General features: G+C 59.6%; 1 protein-coding gene across 1 annotated transcript in view; it reads right to left on the bottom strand.

Moving 5' to 3' along the window:
* The window catches only part of LRRC4B (leucine rich repeat containing 4B), a 57,932-nt gene extending 36,202 nt beyond the window's left edge, over nt 1–21,730 (bottom strand). Inside the window, exons 1-2 of the mRNA XM_031934818.1 lie at nt 21,238–21,730; nt 1,750–2,081 (exon numbers count right to left, since the gene is read on the bottom strand). Of these exons, the coding sequence (XP_031790678.1) occupies nt 1,750–2,046 (297 nt within the window). The 5' untranslated portion in view covers nt 2,047–2,081; nt 21,238–21,730. The remainder of the gene's footprint in view (nt 1–1,749; nt 2,082–21,237) is intronic.
* Between the last annotated feature and the right edge of the window lie 274 nt (nt 21,731–22,004).

Below are 22,004 nucleotides of genomic sequence, written 5' to 3'. Positions count from 1 at the left end.
CCCCCCCAAAGAGATACGGGTCCAGGTTCTACGACGGGGGTGTTGCCATGGCCTGGGGCTGCTGGTGAGTGGCGTGGGTGCCTCCCCGTCCCACGCTCTCCCTGGCCATTTCTCTAAAGCGTGTTTCCCTGGCGTGCCGTTCCATCCATTGGCTCCTTTTCCTCCTCGTTTCTTCCCCACTAGAAGGTGAGTTGCCAGAGCTAGGGCTGGGCTTTGCCTTGCTCAGTCACCACCCGGGACGGGGCTTGGTGCAGAGCCGGTGCTGCCAGTGTCTGTTGAACGTCACGTGTATAAGTAGGGGAAGGATAGAGTGCAGGGAAGCCGGGGGCAGGTGCATGGGGACCGCACAGTGCGGAATGTCACCTGCTCAAGGGAGACACGGATGGATTGGTGGAGACTGCAGCTAGGGAGATGCAGGGCAGACTCAAAGCAAACTGGCAGACATGGGAGCCTGTGGGAGGTGGGTGTGGACAGAGGGACAAGGCCTTGCAAGAGCAGGGGTTGGAGACAAGGCCCCTGATGTTTCTGGACGCCTTCGCTGGCCCTTGCCCCACAGCCACCAGGAAGAGACTGCTCCCCTGAGAGGTCCCCTTTCTTCCCCGAATCTGGCTCTCAGGATAGTCAGATGGGAGCGGCCAAGTCCTCCCACCCCTTCCCAGGGACCAGTCAGAAGAGCAGCTGCACTTCTATCTGGAAGGTTAGATCTGGGGGAGCTGGGACCTCTGGCACGGGCGCCCTCTTTTCTCCCAGCTTTACAGGCTGGGGCAGGGGGAGGCTTGCTTGGAGGCAGGAGTTGGACCAAATCAACCTGGGGTAATGATCCCCCGGGAATCACTGGCAATGCCTGGAGACATTTTTGGAACTGGGGGTAGGGTGCTACTGGCATCTAGTGGCCGGAAATGCTGCTAAACATCCTACAGCATACAGGATAGAGCCCCCCACCCTGCCCGCCAAAGGATGATCTGGTCCCAAATGTCAGTAGGGCAGAGGCTGAGAAGCCCTGCTTTCTAATAGCACAGCTCTGTCCCCCCAAGCCCTTGCGTACGGCCTATCCTAATCAGAGTCATCATTAATCGAGTGGCAGCTGCTCCATCCTGAGCAGCAGCCACAGACCACCACGGCGCCAGGCACCAGAGCCATCTCAGCCTCTCTGCTCTCCAATTCTCACACCAGCTCCAGGAAATGGGGACGCAAACCCTCCACTGCCCGGCAAATGACCATGGAAACGCCTCCCATCCTCTGACCACGTGCCAGCACACAGGCTAAAGCCCCAAGTACGAGACCCACAGCCCTCAGCCCTCACAGCAACACCTCAGCACAGGGGCTCGCCTCGTCCCCGTTTTTCAGATGAAGAAACTGAGGCTCAGAATCATGCCGCCACCCTCCCAAGGCCACGAGGGAGTGAGGTGGTACAGATGCCACAGAGGTCCCCACGGAAGGGTTGCTCTCCACACCCCAGTGACTCCAGGGCTCGGCCTAGGCCGACCCGCCTGTCCTGTGCTGGGGGCTGGGCAGGCGGCCTGCACTTGGACCCCAACACAGTGGCTCAGAGACAGGGAGCACTGTGGTCCCAAAGCCCAGAGAGCCTCCACTCCACCTTGGGAGCCCGGCTCCAGGTCTGCATCCGATCACCTGGAGCCGGGGACAGGGAAGAGCCGGTGTGGGGAGGCCCAGAAGGGATGGGCTGCATCTGCACGTCTCCCCAGTGCCCCCCTCCATGGTCCCCCTCCACCTGCTGGCCCTGCATACCTGGATGCCGTTCTCCTGCAGGTTCAGGTACCGTGTGTTGACCGGGATGCTGGCTGGGACCTCGGCCAGGTCTCTCCGTGTGCAGATCACCCGGCTGGCCTGGTTGCTGCAGGAGCAGGCCGCGGGGCAGGAGGTGGCCGGTGGGGAGCCCCCTCCGGCGGCAGACGTCACGGCCACTCCACCTCCACCGGCCCCCAGGGGTGGGGAGAAGAGCCAGAGGAAGAGCAATGCCCCGTGGGGCCAGGACATCCTACCAGGCGGCAGCGGGGGGCACGGGGAGCCGCGGGCACGCGCCATCCTCAATGTTCATGCTCCGCGTGGACGCTGGGGGGCTGTGGGTGGGGGAAGAGAGAGGGGAGAGGCTCAATGAGGGACAGGAGCCCACGTGACCCGGGTGCTTGCCAACACCCAGGCAGCCCCACCGCCGCCTCCCTGCCCCATGCCCAGAACCAAAGGGGCAGGGAGGGCGACAGCCACCGATGGACCCACCCAGCAGGCTGGGACAGACACAGGGAAGTGTGGCCCGCCCGGCCCCGCACTAGCTCATCCTCTCCATGCTGGCAAGACTCTACGCCCATTCTGCAGCAGGGAAAACTGAGGCTAGGGGAGACGAAATACCCGTCCAAGGTCACTCAGCCAGTAAGTGCGGACGTCGTCCAGATTCAAAACCCAGCTCTTTGCATGATTTCAAAAAGGTAGATACATCAGAGGAGTGAGAGAGAGACAGACAGACAGACAAGGCGAGGGGGCAGAAAGGGGGAAGAGCAAGCCAGGCGGCGAGGACCTCGCTCCCATCGCAACACCCACCCAGTCCCCTCGCCACCTGCGTGGTCCCCTGGGGAGTGGGTCCCAGCCTCCTCTCCCCTCCACTCCCGCTCCTTCTCCCCCTCCCAGGGATGTTAGCAAAGAGATGCATTTCCCCCACCCCCTGTAACCTCAGCTGAACCGAAAGACCCTCCACTGCACACCCTCCTGTCACTGCCCACCTGTCCAGGCCCTGCGGGGCCCTCGCGGCGGCTTCAGAGATTTAAGTCAGACTCATGGGAGAACCTGAGGGGGAGAGGGCTAAGGTGGCAGACAAGGCAACCGTGGAGGTGACAGGTGTGGGCAGGTGAAGGGAGGGCTGGGAGGCAGCAGGGTGAGGAGGGAGGAGACTGGAGTTTGTGTGTAAGGGTGGTTGGGGACCTCGCAGGGGGCAGCACAGGCCGAGAGGCCACCAGCTGCACCTCCTCCTTTGCCCGGAGACTGTGGGTGCTCCAGGCAGAGACAGCCCCGGTGGGACTCATGCCAGCTGCTGCCGCAGGACGGAGCTCGGTTCTCGGTGAGGGGATGGGGAAGGGAAGGGGGTCCAGTGACTCTGCCTGGGTTCTGGGAGGAAAGCAGACAGTGGGGATTCGGGTCCTCTGAGAAGTCAGGCTGTACCTCCCCAATCTGTCCTGCCCCACCATTTCCCTAGAACCAGAGAGGGAAAGGGGATCGACGAGTCACAGCAACAGCAACGACACCAGTAACAATAGTCTCTCCGGAACACTGGGTAAGCCCTTGCAATGCAGCAAACTGTATCCCGGTCGGCTCATGTAAGCCTCATAATGACCACAGGAGAAAGCTGTTAGGATGCCCAATTTACAGATGAGGACATTGAGGCACTACGAGGGAAAACGGCCTGTCCAAGGGCACAGAGCAGGCTGGGACGGCGCAGAGAGGGTACTTCCGCCCTGGGTCTACCCTCTGGCTCCCAGCCCTCCTTTGCCTGCAGCATCTCTGAGTACACACAAATACACCCACACCAGCAGGCTCTGCCCCAACACAGGCCAACCTAAACCATTCCCAAGAGACCGGGAGGAGAGCAGGTCACATAAACACGCACACCAACCCACGCACACACTAAGCAGTGACGGGCACGCCCTCTCACGGTGGACTCTCAGGCCCCCCGACACAGGCTCACCCCCAGGCACACACACAGTCACTCCCTCCTCCTGCAGTTTCCAAGACCATTTTAACCCAGATAAAAATGTGTGTGCATACATCTGTGTATCTGAGTGTGTGTGTGAGAGCGAGGGCTAGACAGAGACATAGAGAGACACAGAGAGACAGAGACAGAGCAGAGGCAGAGAGACAGAGAGAGGGGGAAGAGGGGGCTGGGGAGAGAAAGAGAGAGAGAGAGGAGAGAGAGGTTGGTTCTGTGTCTGCACCCGGGCTCATTTTTCTCCTGGAGGGCTGGGGCCGTGCGTCTGTGTCTGACTGTGTGAGCTCGGTGAGGGTCTTTATCTTCCTGAATGTGAACAGGGAGGTGGATGCCCAGTCCTTATCCTGGGTCTGGGGCTCCCACCCCTTAAGACCCTGGCGATTATCCAGCCCACACCCTCTTAGCCAAAGGGCTGGCCCAAAGCACAGGGCCTGGATTTGAGGCGGGGGGGGGGCGCCCCCGCAGGGTCCGTGGGAGCCCATGGCACCCACCCCGGCCTCCAGGCCTGCCGCTGCCGTGTCTACCTCCGCATCTGTCCCCAGCTCTCCCGCTGCCAGCCCGCATCCCCCCCCCCCCCCCCCGGCTTCTGCAGTGACTCGGCCTCCCCCCCCCCCCCCCCCCCCCCCCCCCCCCGCCCTCCGCCATCTCCCGTCCTTTTCTCCCCCCAACCCCACGGTGGGGGACACTCACCCTGGTGGTTTGGCTTCTGCTGGGCCTCTCCCTGCGCCCAGGCCCCCCCCTCCACATGCCTCCAGCCAGCCGGGGTCTCTGACTCCCCAGTTCTCCAGGGCTTCCCGTCGAGATCGTGCTGGGGGGGGGCGCAGGGGCTTCTTGGGTCTCCCCGCGCCCCCCCCACTGGTCTGTCGCCCTTCCCACCCCCGGGGGGGAGGCTGTCCTTTGGCCACTGCAGCAGTTCTCTCCTCCCCTCCCCGCTCGCCTCCTCCGGTCTCCTTCCACCCCCTCTCCCACCTCTACCTCGACTCTCCCCCCACTGCGGCCTCCTTTCTCTCCACCCACCGACCCCAGCCCCCTTCTCCCCTCTCTCTGCCCCTCTCAGTCCTCCCCCTCCGCCTCTGGTACCCGTCCACCTTCTCTGGCCTCAACCCCCTCCTGAGTCTCCCCCTCACAATTTTGCCTCCCTCGGGACCCCCAGGCCGCTTCTCTCCTTCTCCTCCATCTATTCCTCCCTCTTGCTCTGTCCCTGTCACCCTCTCATCGGTCCCAAGCCCGTCTCAGTCAGGTTGTCTGTCTGTCCGTCTGTCTTGGTCCCTTTCTCCCCGGCTCTGTCTCTCTCTTTCTCTGCGATTACAATTTCTAGTCACACGGCAGTGCAGAGCCAAGCTGTGCCTCAGCTCCCTCCCTCCCCACCCCTCCCTCCTTCTTTCTCTCCTTCTGAACGGGGAGGGCGCCTCTCCTCCCTCCTCCTCAGCCTCCCTTCCCTGTGCCGCCGGAGGGGAGGCCTCCCCCTCCCCCGCTAATCAAAGGCTCCGTTATCTAATTAACCCATTGGTTCTGGGCAGCCGAGGAGGCAGCCCAGGAAGGTCGGGGGAAGCGGGGGAGGAAGGTTGCCGGCTGGGCTGCCCAAGAAAAGGGGGGCGGTTGGGCCGTGCCAAGCCGGAGCCTCGTGGCACACAGACAGCCTCGTCGGCTGTATAACCGGGCTGGGCCACCGCTGACCCCCCACCCCCACCGCCGGCCAAAACCACCCCTCCTGCATCACACGCCCCACCAGGTCTAGGCACACAATCTTGCCCAGGGTCTTCCTGCAGATGCCCCTGTACCCCAGGAACTCCCTCGAACCCCCACCATGCCACACAGCCTTTACTCCAACCCCCACACCTGATATACCAGCACTGGAACCTGCGACCTGCACCGTCACCCCTGTCCCACGACTGAAGACTAGCCCCTCTTCATGTCACAAAGACCCCCACCACCAGAGGCACCCCTCTTCCTGGACCTTAGCCAGATCCTGACACCCGCCTCCTGACACACTTCTGCAAAATCGTCAGCGCAGCCACACTCATTCATTCAACTTATCCGCCCATCCATCCATCCATCCATCCATCTGTCTGCCCATCCATCCTCCCATCCATCTATCCATCCATCCACCCACCCACCCATCCATCCGTCTGTCTATCCATCCATCCGCCAATCCATGCATCCATCCATCCATCCATCCATCCATCCTTCCATCCGTCCATCCAACAAATGTCTATCCAGTCCCTGCTATGTGCCAGACACTGGCCCAGGACACCCATGGGCCACAAAAGGCACATCTTGAGGGTGGGGCACATTGGTGAGCGCCGAGAGGCCTGGGTTTGAGTCCTGACTCTGCTGCCACTTTCCCTGTAACCTCAGGCCGGTGGCTTCATTCTCCCAAGCTGCAGTTCCCTCCACTGTGAAACAGGGAATAGGAGAGTATCTGCCTCCTAGGGCCGCTGGGGGGATTAAATCAGTAAATCCTCAGTAAAGGGTTCTGTCTTCACAACATATGCGGAATCAGACCCCAGAATCAGAGGATCTTTCTCCCCACCCCCAGGCTACTTCCCTGGCCTGGCTCCCATCTCCCTCTTGGACGATTACAGTGTCCTCCCTTCCAGCCTCCCCATTTCTACCTTCACCCCCACTCCCTGTGCATTCCCCATGGGCAGCGAGAGGGATCCTGTCAACACCCAATGGACCCTTCCCTACCTCTGCTCCACAGCCTTCCACGGCTCCCTTCCCACTCAGAGCAGAGGTGAGGACTTCGCCGCAGTTTTCAGGTCCCCGCTCTCCACCCAGCTCCTTCTCTAACCTCATCGCTTCCCTCCTCCCCCTGCTCACTCGCTGTTTCCAGGCCATGCACACCCCGGCCCCAGGGCCTTTGCACCTGCTCTTCCCCCTGCCGTAATGCTCTTCTCGGGTTGTCCACAGGGCTCTTGCCTTGCTCTCTATCAGGTCTGTGCTCCAATGCTACCATCTCAGGGAGGCTGTCCAGACCGCCCTGCATCGGACAGCACCCCCATCCCTCTCCAGAACCTTCTCTGTTTCGTTTTTCTCCGTGACATTTATCAGCATCTGAGCTTTTATACGGGCCGGTGCGCTTGAATGCAAGTTTCCTGAGGGCAGCCAGTTTGTGACTCTTTGGTTCCCAGGACCCACAACAGGGCCTGACACATGGCAGTTGCTCACAAACACTGGGTTCAGGGATGGATGGGTACGCGATCACCACTGGGAGTCTACTCCCCCCACGCTCACACACAGACACCGGCACCCTCGGTTCTGCACACCGAGCCAGGCCGCACTGCACAACGCAGGCTCCCAGCCCTGGACGCCCTTGGTCCCCAGGTCCCCTTCCATCCCAGGAGGCCTGCTGGCAGAGCCAGCACCTTTTTTTTTCAAGACAGAGTCTCACTCTATTGCCCAGGCTGGAGTGCAGTGGCACAATCTCAGCTCACTGCAACCTCTACTTCCTGGGTTCAAGCAATTCTCCTGCCCCAGCCTCCCGAGTAGCTGAGACTACAGGCGCCCGCCACCACGTCTGGCTAATTTTTGTACTTTTAGTTAGAATTGGGGTTTCACCACGTGGGCCAGGCTGGTCTTGAACTCCTGACCTCCAGTGATCCGCCTGCCTTGGCCTCCCAAAGTGCTGGGATGACAGGTACCTGGATGGGGTACCGTACCTGGATGAGGAAGCACACCTCAGGCCGTGATGCAGCTGTTGTCAGCTGGACACCAATGTCCCGGGTCACCCTCCATGCCCCAGGTCACCATCCATGTCCCAGCACAACCCGGATGGCTAAGTCCTAGATACTACGTCTCAGGTTCCAAACAGGAGGTCCCAGCGCAGCTCCGTGCACCCAGAGGAAAGTTACCACTCTGCCCAAACCTCAGATACCACCTGTGTGAGCTACACTCCTGGATACAGCTGCACACTGAGGGGGCACCTGGCCCCAGCTGTCCCCAGATAGAGCCCTCTGACCCGGATAACAGGAATGCTGGCTAACCTCATCTCTTCCGCACGCATTCTCAAAGCCAGGCATGGCACGCACATCTGACTTGTGTGAACTCACTGAATAACGACCCCACCAAAGTGGTAACGTCCAACACACATCTGGCACTGACTGGACACCGTTCTGGGAGCTTTACTTGCATTAGCTGCCGCAGTGTGCATCAGCCCTCTGAGAGAAGACTGCTGTGACACCCAGTTCACAGCTAGGAAAGCTGAAACACACAGAGGTACTGTCAGTTGCCTGAGGCGAAACACACGGCTAGGAAGTGGCCCCTCCCAGGTCAGCCTCGCTAGAGTCCAGGGGCCCCAAAGACCCCCAAGATTGGCCTGACAACACCAACAATTCCCATGGAGGTTGCCTCTGGGGGGGGGGGGGGGCAGGGTGCAGGGAGGCCACAGTCATATTGACCAGCCACCCTTCCTCAGCCCCTGCAGTCACCCGCACTGCGCAGGACATGACACTCCTGACACCCCATTATGGTTTCACGCCCGCTGCTGGAGGCTCCGTGGACTGCCCACTGCCCCCACGCACCCCTAGTAGTGGTGGGGAGTACTGATTACATGTGGGTGCCATGCTGTCCACTCCTCAAGCTGCTGGCCTCTCCCCACGACCCTGGGAGGAAGGGATGGTTTTTGTGCCCATTTGACGTGCAGAAGCAGATTCAGAGGCGGGCGGCACTTGTCAAAAGTTACACAGCCCTCAAGCAGCACAACCGGCATTGGAACCCAGGCCCAGAACTTGGCCAGGTCACCACGGTTGCCTCTCCCACCCCAGCTGCCCCGGGAGAGGACACATCACAAGGGTACACCTGTTCTCCTCCCTCACCTGGTGCAAGGAACAAGCCAGAGGTGCAGGCACAGAAGGCCCCCAAAGAGGAGAATTATGAGGGGCAGAGTCACAGGGAGACAGTCACAGGCATACAAGGAGGCATGAAAGGGGCAGGAGGGCAGGAGGCCCCGAGATGGAGCTGAGATCCAGGGGAAGGCAGAGGCTGGGAGGACCCGGGTGCTCGAGGCGTGAAGCTGAGTCCTCACCGGCTTCGCCATCCTCCCCAGCCCCAGCTCTGAGAGATCTCGGGCACTGTGCCTGGGAGGATTCAGGCAGATGGCAGATCGGAAACTTGGGGACCCAGGGGAGGCGGGGTGAGGAGAAATGGGAGGCAGGGAACGTTCCTGTCAGGCGCACTCATTTTTTGGGGTGGGGGTGGGGGGCGGTACATTCAGATGGCCAGAGGGAAGATAGGAAATTGACTACCATTGCAGCAAGAGGCCTGCAAGTTAGAGCTAGAAAAGAACTTTCCCACTGCGAGGGACTGGGGCAGAAGTGGAGCCTGGAGCCCAGAGGGTGGAGAGGGATCCAGGCCGGGGAAGGATGAGCCCTTCTGTCCCTGGAAGCTGGTCCTATGGGAGAGACCTGGGTTCAGGGGGAGGGGACAGGCAGCGCTGGCGTCAGGGAGGGATGAGAATTCCCTCATGTGCTTTTCTGAGCCAATCCATGTCCTGAATGCTTTCAAAATAAAAGCAACCCCACAGCCCCAAGAATTGTCAGGCTTCTATATTTCCAGGTAGAAGAACCTTAGGGAAAGGGCAGTCCAGGCCCCCTAGGAGCTGCTGATGAGGAAGCAAGACTGGGGGTGCTTGGCTCAGCTCGAGTTTCCTGGACCACAGACCACTGGGCAGCAGGACCAACAGGCGGCCCGTGCAGTGGGGGTACAGTCGGGGTGGGGGTGAGGTGCAGTGGGTGGGGGTGAGGTGGTGACTTGCTTGGAGGGGGGCTGTCCTTTCCCGTGCAGCCACGCCAGCCTCCCCCAGGCTCCTCCCACCCACCAGGCACCTCCCACCCAGGTTCCTCCCATCCACCAGGCTCCTCCCACCCACCAGGCGCCTCCCACCCAGGTTCCTCCCATCCACACCGGGCCCGTTCCCCTGAGAGGGCTTTGCCCCTGCTGTGCCCTCGGCCCGCCAGGGCTGCTCTTCCTGCGGTCAAGGCGGCTCTGCGTTCCCACGACGCCTCCAGGAGGTCTTCTTTGAGCTCCCCTACCATCCCCATCCCTTGCACTTCCTTTTCTTCACAGCTCGTGTCACGGCCACCCAGCACCTGATGCTTGGTGATTTGTTCCTGCGTTCCTTGCCTGCCTTCCTGCTACCAGGGGAGCTCCTGAGGGCTTTGTCGGGGCGTTCAACGGCTGCATCCTCAGGACCTGCCACAGCGCCGGCCCCTCCGAGCCTCAGTACTTCCTGCAGGAAGGAGCGAGCCAGCGCCCCCTACCGGCAGTTCCTCTGCTGGCACCCGATGCAAGGAGCCCTGTGTCTCTAGGGAGGCGAGTGTGGGGGTGGGGGCTAAGTGAGAGGGTGGGCACAGGGTGGGCTCCGGAACGTCCAGGAGGGAAGCCGGAAGGAGGGAATGTCGAGCTGTTACAGAGGCCGTGGCAATGGGCCGGGGGGCCTCCTTCCTCCCACATCGGGCTGTGACAACAGAGGGGCAGGTTCAGCTCTGCGGGGTGAAGGCCCCCTCGGAGTGGACTGGAGCGGGGACGGCTGGAGGTCAAGGAGGAACTGCGCCAAGGGTCCGGGGGTAGAGGATGAGGCCGCGGCTGGAGCCACGGGGATGGAGAGAAGGGAAAGAGTGAACAGATAAAGCAAATTTGTAAAAGTGGCAGAACCTGGAGGCGGTGTAGGAGGTGAGGGAGAGGGAGGAGCCAGGCTCTTCTTATAGATCTGGGGTCAAATTCCAAAGCCAAAAGAGGATGTCGGGGTGGGAAGCAGTTACGGGGAGAAGAGAATGCAAAGGTCCCTGCCACAGGCCCTCCCAGCCCCAATCTCCATGTGCCTCGCTCTGGTCACACCCACAGGGCAGCAGGTGAGCAGGGAACATGCTGCCCGCCTGGCTCCTGTCCAGTCCCTGGCTGTGCCACCTTGGGCCAGCTGCAGCCTCTCTGATGATGCTGCACGGGGCTGTGGCAAGGGGGCCCAAGTAGGGGCCTGGCACACAGCAAGTGACCAACAAGTGAGATATAGGACTCAGAGCCTGGCTGGCAGCTGGGAAAAGGAGAAACCTGGGTTCCGACCCCGTGGTGCTGCCAATTTTCTGCTAGGAACAGTACCTTGCGGTTACTCAGTTTCCTCATTGGAGAAACGGGAATTAACAGCAGGTTTCAGAAGACAGAGGGCTGGGAGGGCTGGCTGGGGGGCGGTGGGGACGCAGGAAGGGCTAAGGTGAGCTATTTACCAGTGAGTGGAGGACTACAGTTGACCCTTGAAGGACTGGGGTTTGAGCCGTGTGGTCCACTTATACGTGGACTTTCTCCCGCCTCTGCCACTCCGTAGACAGCAAGACAATGCTCCCCCCACCCCCCACCTGCTCACAGCCTACTCAACGTGAAGATGATCAGGGGAGCCCTTTACGATGATACACTCCACTTAGTGGCTAGTAAATGTATTTTCTCTTCCTTAGCATTTTCTCAATAACATGTTCTTTTCTATAGCTCACTTTATTGTCAGAATTCGGGATAGAATACATTTAACACACAGAACGTGTTAACTGAATGTGTATGTTACTGGCAGGACATCCAAACAACAGGACACTATTCGTAGTTAAGTTTTAGGGGAATCAAAAGTTACATGCAGATTTTCAGCTGCATAGAGGGCTGGCATCCCTAGCCCCCAAGTTGGTCAGGAGTCAACTGTATACATACATATATATATACACACACACACACACACATACATATATACACACACATACACACACACACACACATTTCTGCTGGAGTGCAGTGGCATGATCTCAGTTCACTGCAGCCTCCACCTCCCAGGCCCAGGTGATCCTCCCACCTCAGCCTCCTGAGTAGCTGACTACAGGTGCCGACCACTACCCCCGGCTAATTTTTTTGTATTTTTGTAGAGAAGGGCTTTTGCCATGTTGCCCAGGCTGGTCTCAAACTCCCGAGCTCAAACAATCCTCCGGCCTCAGCCTCCCAAAGTGCTGGATTATAAGCGTGAGCCGCAGTACCTGCCTGTATTTCAATATTTCAGTGCATCACCATCCAACAGACTCTCTGCAGTGATGCAAATGTTCTCTCCATGCTGTCCAGCAGTGGCGGCCACCGGCCACATGAGGCCACGGAGCACGTGACATGTGTTGAGGGTGGACAGGGACTGAATTCTTCATTTCACTTGATGTGACTGTTGGTGCTCACGCGTAGCAGTGGCTGTGGCGGCTACTGTGTCGGACAGCATGGATCTGACCACTGATACTGCTTGGAACTGCTTCTGCCTGAGTCCCTAAAGTGCCGCTCCGTCTGCTCCTTGGCCCTGCCCAGCTACCTCACAGGGCTCTTACAGGACTCATGGAGAGGCCAGGGAGATCACAGCTTGAGAAACGGAACATTAGGGAGAGTGTGAGGCCCGAGCACCTGGTCAGCTCTGCCTTGGTTGCCTGCGCCAGGCCTGCGCTGCAGGAGCCAGCGGCAAGAGCTCATTCAGTGCCTGCAAGGGCCCACAGCGAGAGCTACTGCTGCCCATTTTACAGAAGGGCACACTGAGGCATGGTGAGGTCACTGCCATACCCATGGATAGCCAGATTTGGGCAGGCTTTGGGACAAAATCTGAACTTCCAAAAAAAAAAGAAAAAGACAAAGACAAAGAAGAGGCCCTGGCGCGGTGGCTCACGCCTGTAATCCCAGCACTTTGAGAGGCCAAGGTGGGTGGATCACCTGAGGTCAGGAGTTTGAGACCAGCCTGACCAACATGATGAACTTCCACCTCTACTAAAAATACAAAATTAGCCGTGCATGGTGGCGGGCACCTGTAATCCCAGCTACTCGGGAGGCTGAGAAAGGAGAATCACTCGAACCCGGGAGGCAGAGCTTGCCGTGAGCCGAGATGGCGCCATTGCACTCCAGCCTGGGTGACAGAGTGAGACCCTGTCTCAAAAAAAGAAAAGAAACTGAACTTCCAGGCCCCTGGACTGTGACTCTGTGCTGGGATGGGACGGCTTAACACCCCTGAACTGAATTCACCCCGGAAGAGAACAGGGCCCTGGCCTGGCACTGGTGCTTTTTACAACAGTATTTGTTGCCAAGGCTCGGGCAGTGGGGTGTGAGAGTGAGTTTGCAGGTGGGGAGGGGCGGGGCCCCAGCCTGCTGCACTCATAGGGGTCCCGCCTAGGAAGAACGCTGATCTGATCTGTTTTCTCTCACAGGGTTGTGCATATTTTGTTCACATCAAAAGGGTGCTACTTAAAGTCACAAAAAGCTGAAAACTATGTGAACTGGAGCCACGCTTCTCAGACATGAATATGTGTCCAGCTGCCTGGGAATCTTGTTAAGAGGCAGATTCTGGCGGGGCTCAGTGGCTCACGCCTGTAATCCCAGCACTCTGGGAGGCTGAGGCGGGCGGATCACTTGAGGTCAGGAGTTTTGAGACCAGCCTGACCAACATGGTGAAACCCCGTCTCTAATAAAAATACAAAAATTAGCTGAACGTGGAGGCACCTGCCTGTAGTTTCAGCTGCTCGGGAGGCTGAGGCAGGAGAATTGCTTGAACCCGGGAGGCAGAGGTTGCAGCGAGCCGAGATCGCACCACTGCACTCCAGCCTCGGTGACAGAGTGAGACTCTGTCTCAAAATAATAATAATAATAATAATAACAAAAAACCGCAGATTCTGCATCGCCGTATCTAGGGCGAGACTGTCGTTCTGTTTCCCAGGGGATGCGGGTCTCGCAGCAACGGGCTGAAGGGTCTCTAAGTGCCCATCTCACTCCTATATTCCAGTTCGGGATGAAGAATAAAGCCCCCTCGTCTTCTCTCCTGAGCTCTGTATAGGGGTGTGGCTCTGGGCGGGCCTTGGAATCAACTAGACCTGGGTTTGAGCCTCAGCTGCCACAGTTACTAGCTATGCCGGCTTGCAAAGGGAACTTCAACCCTCAGGGCCCCGGTCTGCTCATCTGTAGGTGGGGAAGGTCTGACATCTGTGATGAGTTTAGGGAAATGCCTGGGGCATGAAAGGAAAATGCTCAGTGAACTTATTCTAGGATCCCGAAGATCCTCCTTCTCCTCGTCCACCTCATCACACCGTCCTGTGAAGAGGAAGGATGGAGAGGTGGAAAGAGCGTTGGCGTTGAGGAAAACTGGGTTTAAACTCTGGTTGGCCACTTTCTCCCTGTGTCCCCCGCCCCAGGCTCCGCCTTGCGGTCGGTGAAGATAATGGCACCGATTCATAGCTTGTTGGGGTTCCTGGTGACCATGTACAGTGCTTGACACTTAAGTGACAGCTACATTAAAAGTTAACATTTATTCTCAGCCGGGCGCAGTGGCTCACACCTGTAATCCCAGTACTTTGGGAGGCCAAGAAGGGTGGATCACTTGAGGTCAGGAGTTCGAGACCAGCCCGGCCAACATAGTGAAGCCCCCGTCTCAACTAAAAATACAAAAAATTAGCCGGGAGCGATGGCACGCGCTTGTAATCCCCGCTACTCAAGAGGTTGAGACAGGAGAATCGCTTGAACCTGGGAGGTGGAGGTTGCAGTGAGCCAAGATAGTGCCACTGCACTCCAGCCTGGGTGACAGAGCGAGACTCCGTCTTTAAAAAAAAAAGTTATTTATTCTTACGGGTCAGAAGAATGAACAGTTTTCCCATTCCGTGACTCAGCCCCTCCCCCCGAACCCCGCCACTTCTCCACCATTGTAAATCCAGCATTTCTGGCTGGATCAAAACCACTCATCTGTCAAGGAGCAGGGGGCCCACGGGATCACATTTGGGGTCTTTGCCCTTCCCGCAACAAGATCCTACAACCCCACGTTGGTGAGGGCTGATCTCATACCCCACTGTGAGGACCAGCGTGGGGGAATCCTTTCCCTTCTGGTGCTTTAGAGGCATAAACAAGATTGAGAACCCGACAGCCCCTGAGTTGTAGGAGCTTCAATGCCTTCAAACGTCTAATCTTGCTGGCCGTGGTGGCTTATGCCTGGAATCCCAGCACTTTGGGAGTTCAAGGCAAGAGGATCGCATGAGCTCAGGAGTTTCAGACCAGCCTGGGCAACATAGTGAGAACCCCCTCTCTCCAAAAAATACAAAAATTAGCCGAGTGTGGTGGTGCATGCCTGTAATCCCAGCTACTCGGGAGGTTGAGGCGGGAGGATCGCTTGAGCCCGGGAGGTCACGGCTGCAGTGAGCTGTGGTCGTGCCACAGCACTTCAGCATGGGTAACAGAGCAAGACCCTGTCCTGCCCCAACCCCAGTGGTCTAACCTACGAGTGTATTGTTATTAACAGCCTAATTATTGTGATTATGAACAATTTTATGGCCGGGAGCAGTGGCTCACACCTGTAATCCCAGCACTTTGGGAGGCTGAGGCAGGTGGATCACTTGAAGTCAGGAGTTTGAGACCAGCCTGGCCAACACAGTGAAATGGTGTATCTACCATAAAATTAAAAAAAAAAAAAAAATTAGCCAGGTGTAGTGATGCGTGCCTGTAGTCTCAGCTACTCGGGAGGCTGAGGCAGGAAAATTGCTTAAACCCGGGAGGCAGAAGTTGCAGTGAGCCGAGACTGCGCCACTGCTCTCCAGCCTGGTCGACAGAGGGAGACTCTTAATTGCCACTTGGAGGGCCCAATGGACCAGTGCATTCTCCTCTCTGGGCCTCAGTTTCCCCATCTGTCGATCCAGGGATGATGGCTGTGCCTCCTTGCAGGGTTGCCCAAGGAAAACATGGAAGAAATCCACATAAAAGGCTGAGCACTGAGCCTGGCTCGTGGCACGCTCTTCATCACTTAGCTACGATCATGATCATTTCTGGCTCTGGAGAGAGGGTTCGAGGCAAGGGGAGGGCCAATCTCCTCTGCATTTACCACCTGGGGCTGGCCTCTCCAGTGAAGCTGTGGCCGCACAGCCTTCTGACCTTTGTTGCAGTGTTTGAACAAGAGCCCTGGGGCCTAAGCTCAACTCCCTGGGCTGGCACAGCATCTGGGGGGCACAGTGAGCCTGGGAGTGGCTGGAGCTGCTGCCCCCTCCTGCCCTGCCTCACTCCTTTCCTCCTCTCCATCTAAGTTTTTTTTCTTTTTTTCGATGGAGTTTTGCTCTTGTCATCCAGGCTGGAGTACAACGGCATGATCTCAGCTCACTGCAACCTCCACCTCCCAGGTTTAAGCGATTCTCCTGCCTCAGTCTCCTGAGAGGCTGGGACTACAGACTCACACCACCATGCCTGGCTAATTTTGTATTTTTAGTAGAGACGGGTTTCACTATGTTGGCCAGGCTGGTCTCAAACTCCCGACCTCAGGTGATCTACCCACCTCAACCTCCCGAAATGTTGAGATTACAGGTGTGAACCACCATGCCCGGCCTGTCTCTGTCTAGGTCTTATACTTAGTCCTCAACCTCCCACCAGGATCCCAGATACTACCGGACACCCCCCATTCTCACTCTCAGCAGTCCCCTGTGGGCTCCTGCCTGCTTCCCAGCGGCGAGCCCCCACCAGCCCATCTCGTGGGTCTCCGAGGCAGCCCCTCCACCTCTGCCTGCCATGACAACAGTTGCGAGTGGGTTTCCAGGCAACAAGGGGCATCCTGCCACTCTTCTTACTCTCCTGCCACCCCCTGTCTGGCAGAGCCAGCCCGGTCTCAGGAACTGGGACTGGAAGGGAAGGGAGGTTCCCCCCAGTGGGGACAGAGGGTCAGAGTTAATGAGGTTTCCCGAACCCTGCCAGAGAGGACACAAAGACGTGCCCCCTATACCCAGCAAGGGTGATGGTGGAGTCGCTGCTCTTGGGGCTTGAGCGCTGCCAGGCACAAAGGGGAGCCCTGTCCTCTGCGCCCCTATCTGGAGGTGAGGCCCTCTTCCTCCGGAAACAGGGTCTACATGCCAGGTCCTCTGAGGCAGCCCCTGCTCTCCACCTGCTCTGGGGCCAAATATGCAGCCTGGTGCACAGGGAAGCCTACCCCCTGCCTACGTAGAGGCTGTGATGCCACACTCTGGGGGCAAGAGTGTGGGGTCCGTGGCCCACTCCAGCCATCAGCCAGCTGAGGAGGACAGGCTGCAACATGGTGGCTTCACGCAACGCTGACCCGCCAACACTGTGAGGGGCTGGCAGTTTCACAGCAGACCCTGACCCTGGAGAATGGGCGTGTGCTCTGCGCCCTGGCAGTCTTAAGAACCACTTCTCCCAGATAAAGATAAGACTCTTCCTGCTCTTGGCAAGGAAAGGAGGCCATTTAAGTGGAAACAGGGCCCAAAGTGAGGCTTGGAGTTAAGGGCAAACTGATGGGGGGATGAAGGAGGAGGGGCAGAAAGAGGACCCCGCAAGGGAAACCAAGGGAAGGAGAGTGGAGAGGGTGACGGGGCACAAAGAGACGGAGCAGAGAGGAAGAGGAGCAAACAGCAGAGGTTGCAAACTCCTCTGTCTACGGAGCCCAGCGGGGAAGATGATCACGATGCTGGTTAGCGGGGAGAGTGGGGCGTGGCGGCCCTGCACACCTGAGCACAGCCCACAGTTACCCAGGAGGAAGAAGATTCCAAAAGCCAGCAGTCTAGATTTTTTTTTTTTTTTTTTTTTTTTTTGAGACAGAGTCTTGCTCTGTCGCCCGAGCTGGAGTGCAGTGGCCAGATCTCAGCTCACTGCAAGCTCCGCCTCCCGGGTTTACGCCATTCTCCTGCCTCAGCCTCCGGAGTAGCTGGGACTACAGGCGCCCGCCACCTCGCCCGGCTAGTTTTTTGTATTTTTAGTAGAGACGGGGTTTCACCGTGTTAGCCAGGATGGTCTCGATCTCCTGACCTCGTGATCCGCCCATCTCGGCCTCCCAAAGTGCTGGGATTACAGGCTTGAGCCACCGCGCCCGGCCCAGTCTAGATTTTTATACGAAATCTCGAATTTAAAAAATGTTGGCAACAAATTACACATGTTGAAGGCACTGGGGGAAAATAACCCTCTAGGGCCGCCCAGAGGACCCCAGTGTGAGTGAATCCTCAGGGAGGTGGGGAGAGGGAGCCACAGGGAAGGAGCAGGGGAGGCGGGGAGGCAGACAGGCTGGCAAGAACAGCAGCAGAGGTGAGGGCGAGTGACACAGAGGGACAAAGAAGACAGGCACGGAGAGCGGTGTGGAGCAGAGACAGAAATAGAGGCAGGTTTCACAGCAGATGGGGTGGAAGAGGGAAAGACTGATGAATGAGTCCACAGACTAGACGGATGGGCCAGGCCAGCAAGACCCTGGGGGCTGGGAGGGCGAAGGGTCAGTCCCAGGGAAGATGAGAGGAGATGAAGAGATGAGACGGCTTGACAGAGACAGGAGGTCCAGGTGACACCTCGAGACAGACGCCCGGCCAGAGAGAGTGGGGTGGGAAGGGATGAAATGTAGGGAGAGAGGATGGAGAGAGAGAGCCTGCGTGAGCTACCCAGCAGGTGTCCTAGCAGGTGAGACAGGTGATTGAGGGGGTGGAGACCCTGGCAAGAAAGCAGGGCCAGGGTTCTGGAAGGGACTGAGGATTCAGCGGCCACCCCACCCCCACTCCCACCCCACAGCACCTCTGCCAGAAGATCGGCCTCTCTGCATGGGCCCTGACGGTGTGTGTGTGGGCACCTGTGTGTACAGGCTCTGCCTGTGACAGAGACGTCAGTGCCCTCTGATACCTGATGTCTTAATTCTGCTGACGTCTCGGGCGGACAGCGAGGAGGTCCCTGAGGAGCCCCGTGGGGAGAGGAGCACTCTCTGGGCTGTCTCTGAGTGGGATTAAGGGTGACTGCTGGAGCCCGACGGGGCTGGCCCTCCCTGCAGTACACACTCATGCCCCTGACGCTGGCACTAGCTTTAGTGTGTGCACAGCTCTGTGACTGTCTTAGCGGCACCTGGGGCTGCATCTCTGTAGCTCTGGGGCCACCTCTGTGCCTTTTGCTGTGTGTCTGTCCCTAAGCGTGAGGCCACGAGGCAAGAGCCTCCTGCCTTTGTCTGTCCCTCCAGGTCTGTGTATGAAGGACTGTGTGTGTGTCTCCAAGTGACACAAGACTACAGGTCTGGGGACTGCTCCCTGTCTCTCCTGACCACTGGCTGACTGAGTGTGGGGGCTGCCTCTGCAACTGGGCCTCTCTGGTTCCACCTGGGGTCTCTGGCTGCCAGTGAATGACTGTGTGCTGCTGTATGGGAATCTTTGCCTGCACGTGCCCCGTATCTTCCTCGCAGGTTCCCACTCTCTGTCACTGACTTGGGGTCCCTCTGACAAGTCAGAATCGGCCTCTAAGCCCCCAGAGCTCTGGTGACCAGTGTCCCCCAGCTTCCTGCTGGCCCCAGCAGGCACCCCGTGGGTCTGTCCCACTCTCCCTGAGTCTGTGGCTCCCTGCGTCTCTGCCTGGCTCGCGTGTCTGCTCTCCGGGTGGGAGTGGCGTGTGTCCCCGGCTCCCTCTCTTTCTTTCCGAAATTAAGTGAGTAACTCCGTGACTCCGTGCTGATGCCCTAATTGCCTGTATGTCTGTTTCGGAGGCTGGGTCCCCTCTCTCCCTGTGTGCCTCCCTCCCTGGCTCCCACCCTTCCCTTCCTTGTGTCTCTCTCCCGCCTTTCGGCAGCTTCACTCTCTGTCCCTCCTTTCTCTGTGTGCGTTTGGACAATCGGGTGGCCAGGAGGAGATGAGCCTCAGGGAGGAGGAAGAGGAGGAAGAAGGTGGGAAGGGGAAGTGGAGGCTGCGGAAAGGCAGGTTAGAAGGCGAAGGCTGCAGAAGATGCTACAGGAAGAGGGAGGTGCCGTCCTGGCCCCGGTCCGGGGGGGCGGGGAGGCGGGAGTTTTCAGGCTCCTGGACCAGGAGGGAAGCCGGCTCCGGCTACTCCCAGCTGCCTGGAGCCCGAGTTCCTGGCTGGCGGCTGCGCGGCCGGGACTTGGGATGTGAGGCGAATAGCAATGGGGCGCTGCGGAGGCGCCACTGCAGCTCCCAGCTGGAGAGGGGGGCGGGGAGGGGGCCGAGGGGCAGCCCCGAGGCTCCCTCCCCCCTCCCCCTTCCCAGCTGGGTTCTCCCCAGGGGAATTCCCCACCCGGAGAGAAAGTCGCCAGAGGCTGCAGGGAGGGGGCAGGGAGGGGGCAGGGAGGCTGCAGGGAGGGGGCAGGGAGGAGGGGAGGGCGCCCAGGGGGAGAGCAGAGGTGAGGAGGTCTGGGGAAGGAGATGGGGGTGCAGAGAGGAGGCGAAGGGGTGGAGGGGTGGGCAAGAGGCCATCCTGGGCTATGGAGACTCGGAGTCCTGGAGAGAGACTGGCTAGGCCCCTGGCAGACAGGACCCCAGGGAGGCAGAGGCATGCAGATGGGGGGAACCCTGAGAGCCCGGGATTGATGGTGAGTTGGAAGGAGAGGCTCCCAAAAGGAGAGAGCTAGGATTGGGGGGGTCTGAGATTGGGGAGTACTATGGGGTGAGGAGACAAGGATAGATGGGGTCTCTGGGTGAAGAAAGGTCATGGAAGGAGGTTTCAGAGAGTGATGGGCTAAGGAGAAGGCGACTGGGGGTGTTGGGGAGAAAGGGGAGAGGCTGGGGTGCAAGGCCCAAAGAGGAGCGGGGAGGGAGTGGGAGGAGGGAGCTGGAGGAGAGGGTGGCTGAAGTGAGGGTCTCCTGTACAGAGGGTCTGGAGAGGGATATCTGGGGTATTGTCAGAGATGGGGGTTAGAGAATCCTGAGGGGCAGGTGCCGTGCCTTAGAAGGTCCTAGAAGAGCAGGTGTAAGGGTCGGAAGCCTGGTGAGGAGGTAGCAAATGGGGGGCGAGGGTCCTCAGGAGGAGAGATTTCCAGGAGGGGAGGGCGGAGGGAGGTGGGAGAGGCAGTGGTCCTGGAGAGACACGTGCCCAAGGATACAAGGCCCCAAAGCCGAGTGGGGTCAGGGAACCGGGGGTCTTGGAGACAGGGAGGGCCAGGGGTCCGAGCCGCCCATTAAGAGAGGCGAGGTGACCCCAGAGGGAGAAGGGCTGAAGACTGGGGAGGGGGCTGTCTCACTCCCCAATCACCCCCTCCGTCTTTCCCATTTTCACTTCCCAAACTCCCCGGTTCTCCCCGGTTGCCACGGCAACCGCTCTTGCCAGGCGCGGTCACCAAGGAAACCCCGTGCCCGCCTCTCCCCCCTCCCCATCACTGGCGTGCCCCCCCCACCCCAAGCAGCAGCGGTGTGGAGGGTGGGAGGGGCCATGGGGAGAGGAATAACCTGGACTCCCGCCCCAGAAAGGGGGGCCCGGACCTACGCCCGGAGAACCCCCCACCCTAAGCCTACTTCCTCAGCCCCACAGCTGGATATGCAGCGACCGCCGGACGCACCCCCCACAACCTGTCCCCAGGCAGCGGCGACAACCCCCCCCACCCAGCACAGAACTCGCCCGGCCCGGAGAACCCCCACCCAGTCGCCTCCCCAACCGGCTTCTGCCTCCCATTAGGCCCCGCCCCCTGTCCTCTGCCATCCCCCCCATCCCGGAGGAGGCCTAAGACCACTGTCCCCCAATTAGCGAATGCCCCCCACCCACCCCCCGCGGTTCCGCCTCCGGCCCCCGGCCCCGACCCGTGCCCCTTGGCGGCTACTCACAGCGAGGAGAGGGGTTCCTTCCGGGGGGCAGCATGCCCGGCCCGTGGGGGGAGGACCCCCCCAATGAGGCTGAGGAATTTGGGGTGCAAGGCCCGCTGCGGGGAGGCGCGGGGGGCGGGGCTGCGGCCGGGCCCGGAGCCTCTCGCGCTCTCCCCCCTCCCCGGCTCCTGGGTGGGGAGGGGGCTTCCGCAGCGGCGGCGGTGGGGCTGGGGGGGCCGCTCTGCCTCCTTGCCTCGCGCCCGCCTGCCGTCCGGCCCCGGCGCCCTCGCCCGCCGCCCGCCTTCCTTCTTGCCTTCCTTTCTTTCCTTCTTTCTTTCCTGGCTTCCTTCCTTCCAGCCTTCCTTCCTTCCTTCCTCCCTCCTCGGGCCCGCCGGCGCCGCTCTCCCCCCCCCCCCCCCCCCCCCAGGCCCCGGCCCCGGCCCCGGCCCCCGCCTCGGACGGTGCGGCAGCGACCGAGAGCAGCCGAGAGCGGCGGAGACGGGAGCGGAATACTGATGATGGTGGGAGCGGGCGGGCGGAGGGAGGGAGCAGGGAGGGAGGCCCGGGAGGAGAGGAGGGGGGAGAGAGGGAGGGGAGGGAGGGCAGCGTGGAGAGGGAGGAAGGAAAGAGGGGGGAAGAACTGGAGAGGATGGGAGAGGGAGGGAAGAAAGGAGAGGGAGATGGGAGGGAAGGGGAAGGGGGGAGGAAAGAAGAGGGAAGGGGAGGAAAGAAGGAAGGAAGTGGGAAGGGGTGGAGGAAAGAAGAGGGGGAGAAAAAGGGGAGGGAGC

The sequence above is a fragment of the Piliocolobus tephrosceles genome, chromosome 21, assembly GCF_002776525.5.
Source record: "Piliocolobus tephrosceles isolate RC106 chromosome 21, ASM277652v3, whole genome shotgun sequence".
NCBI lineage: Eukaryota > Metazoa > Chordata > Mammalia > Primates > Cercopithecidae > Piliocolobus > Piliocolobus tephrosceles.
The sequence above is the reverse complement of the archived record's forward strand: the minus strand, read 5'-3'. Positions and strand labels throughout refer to the sequence as shown.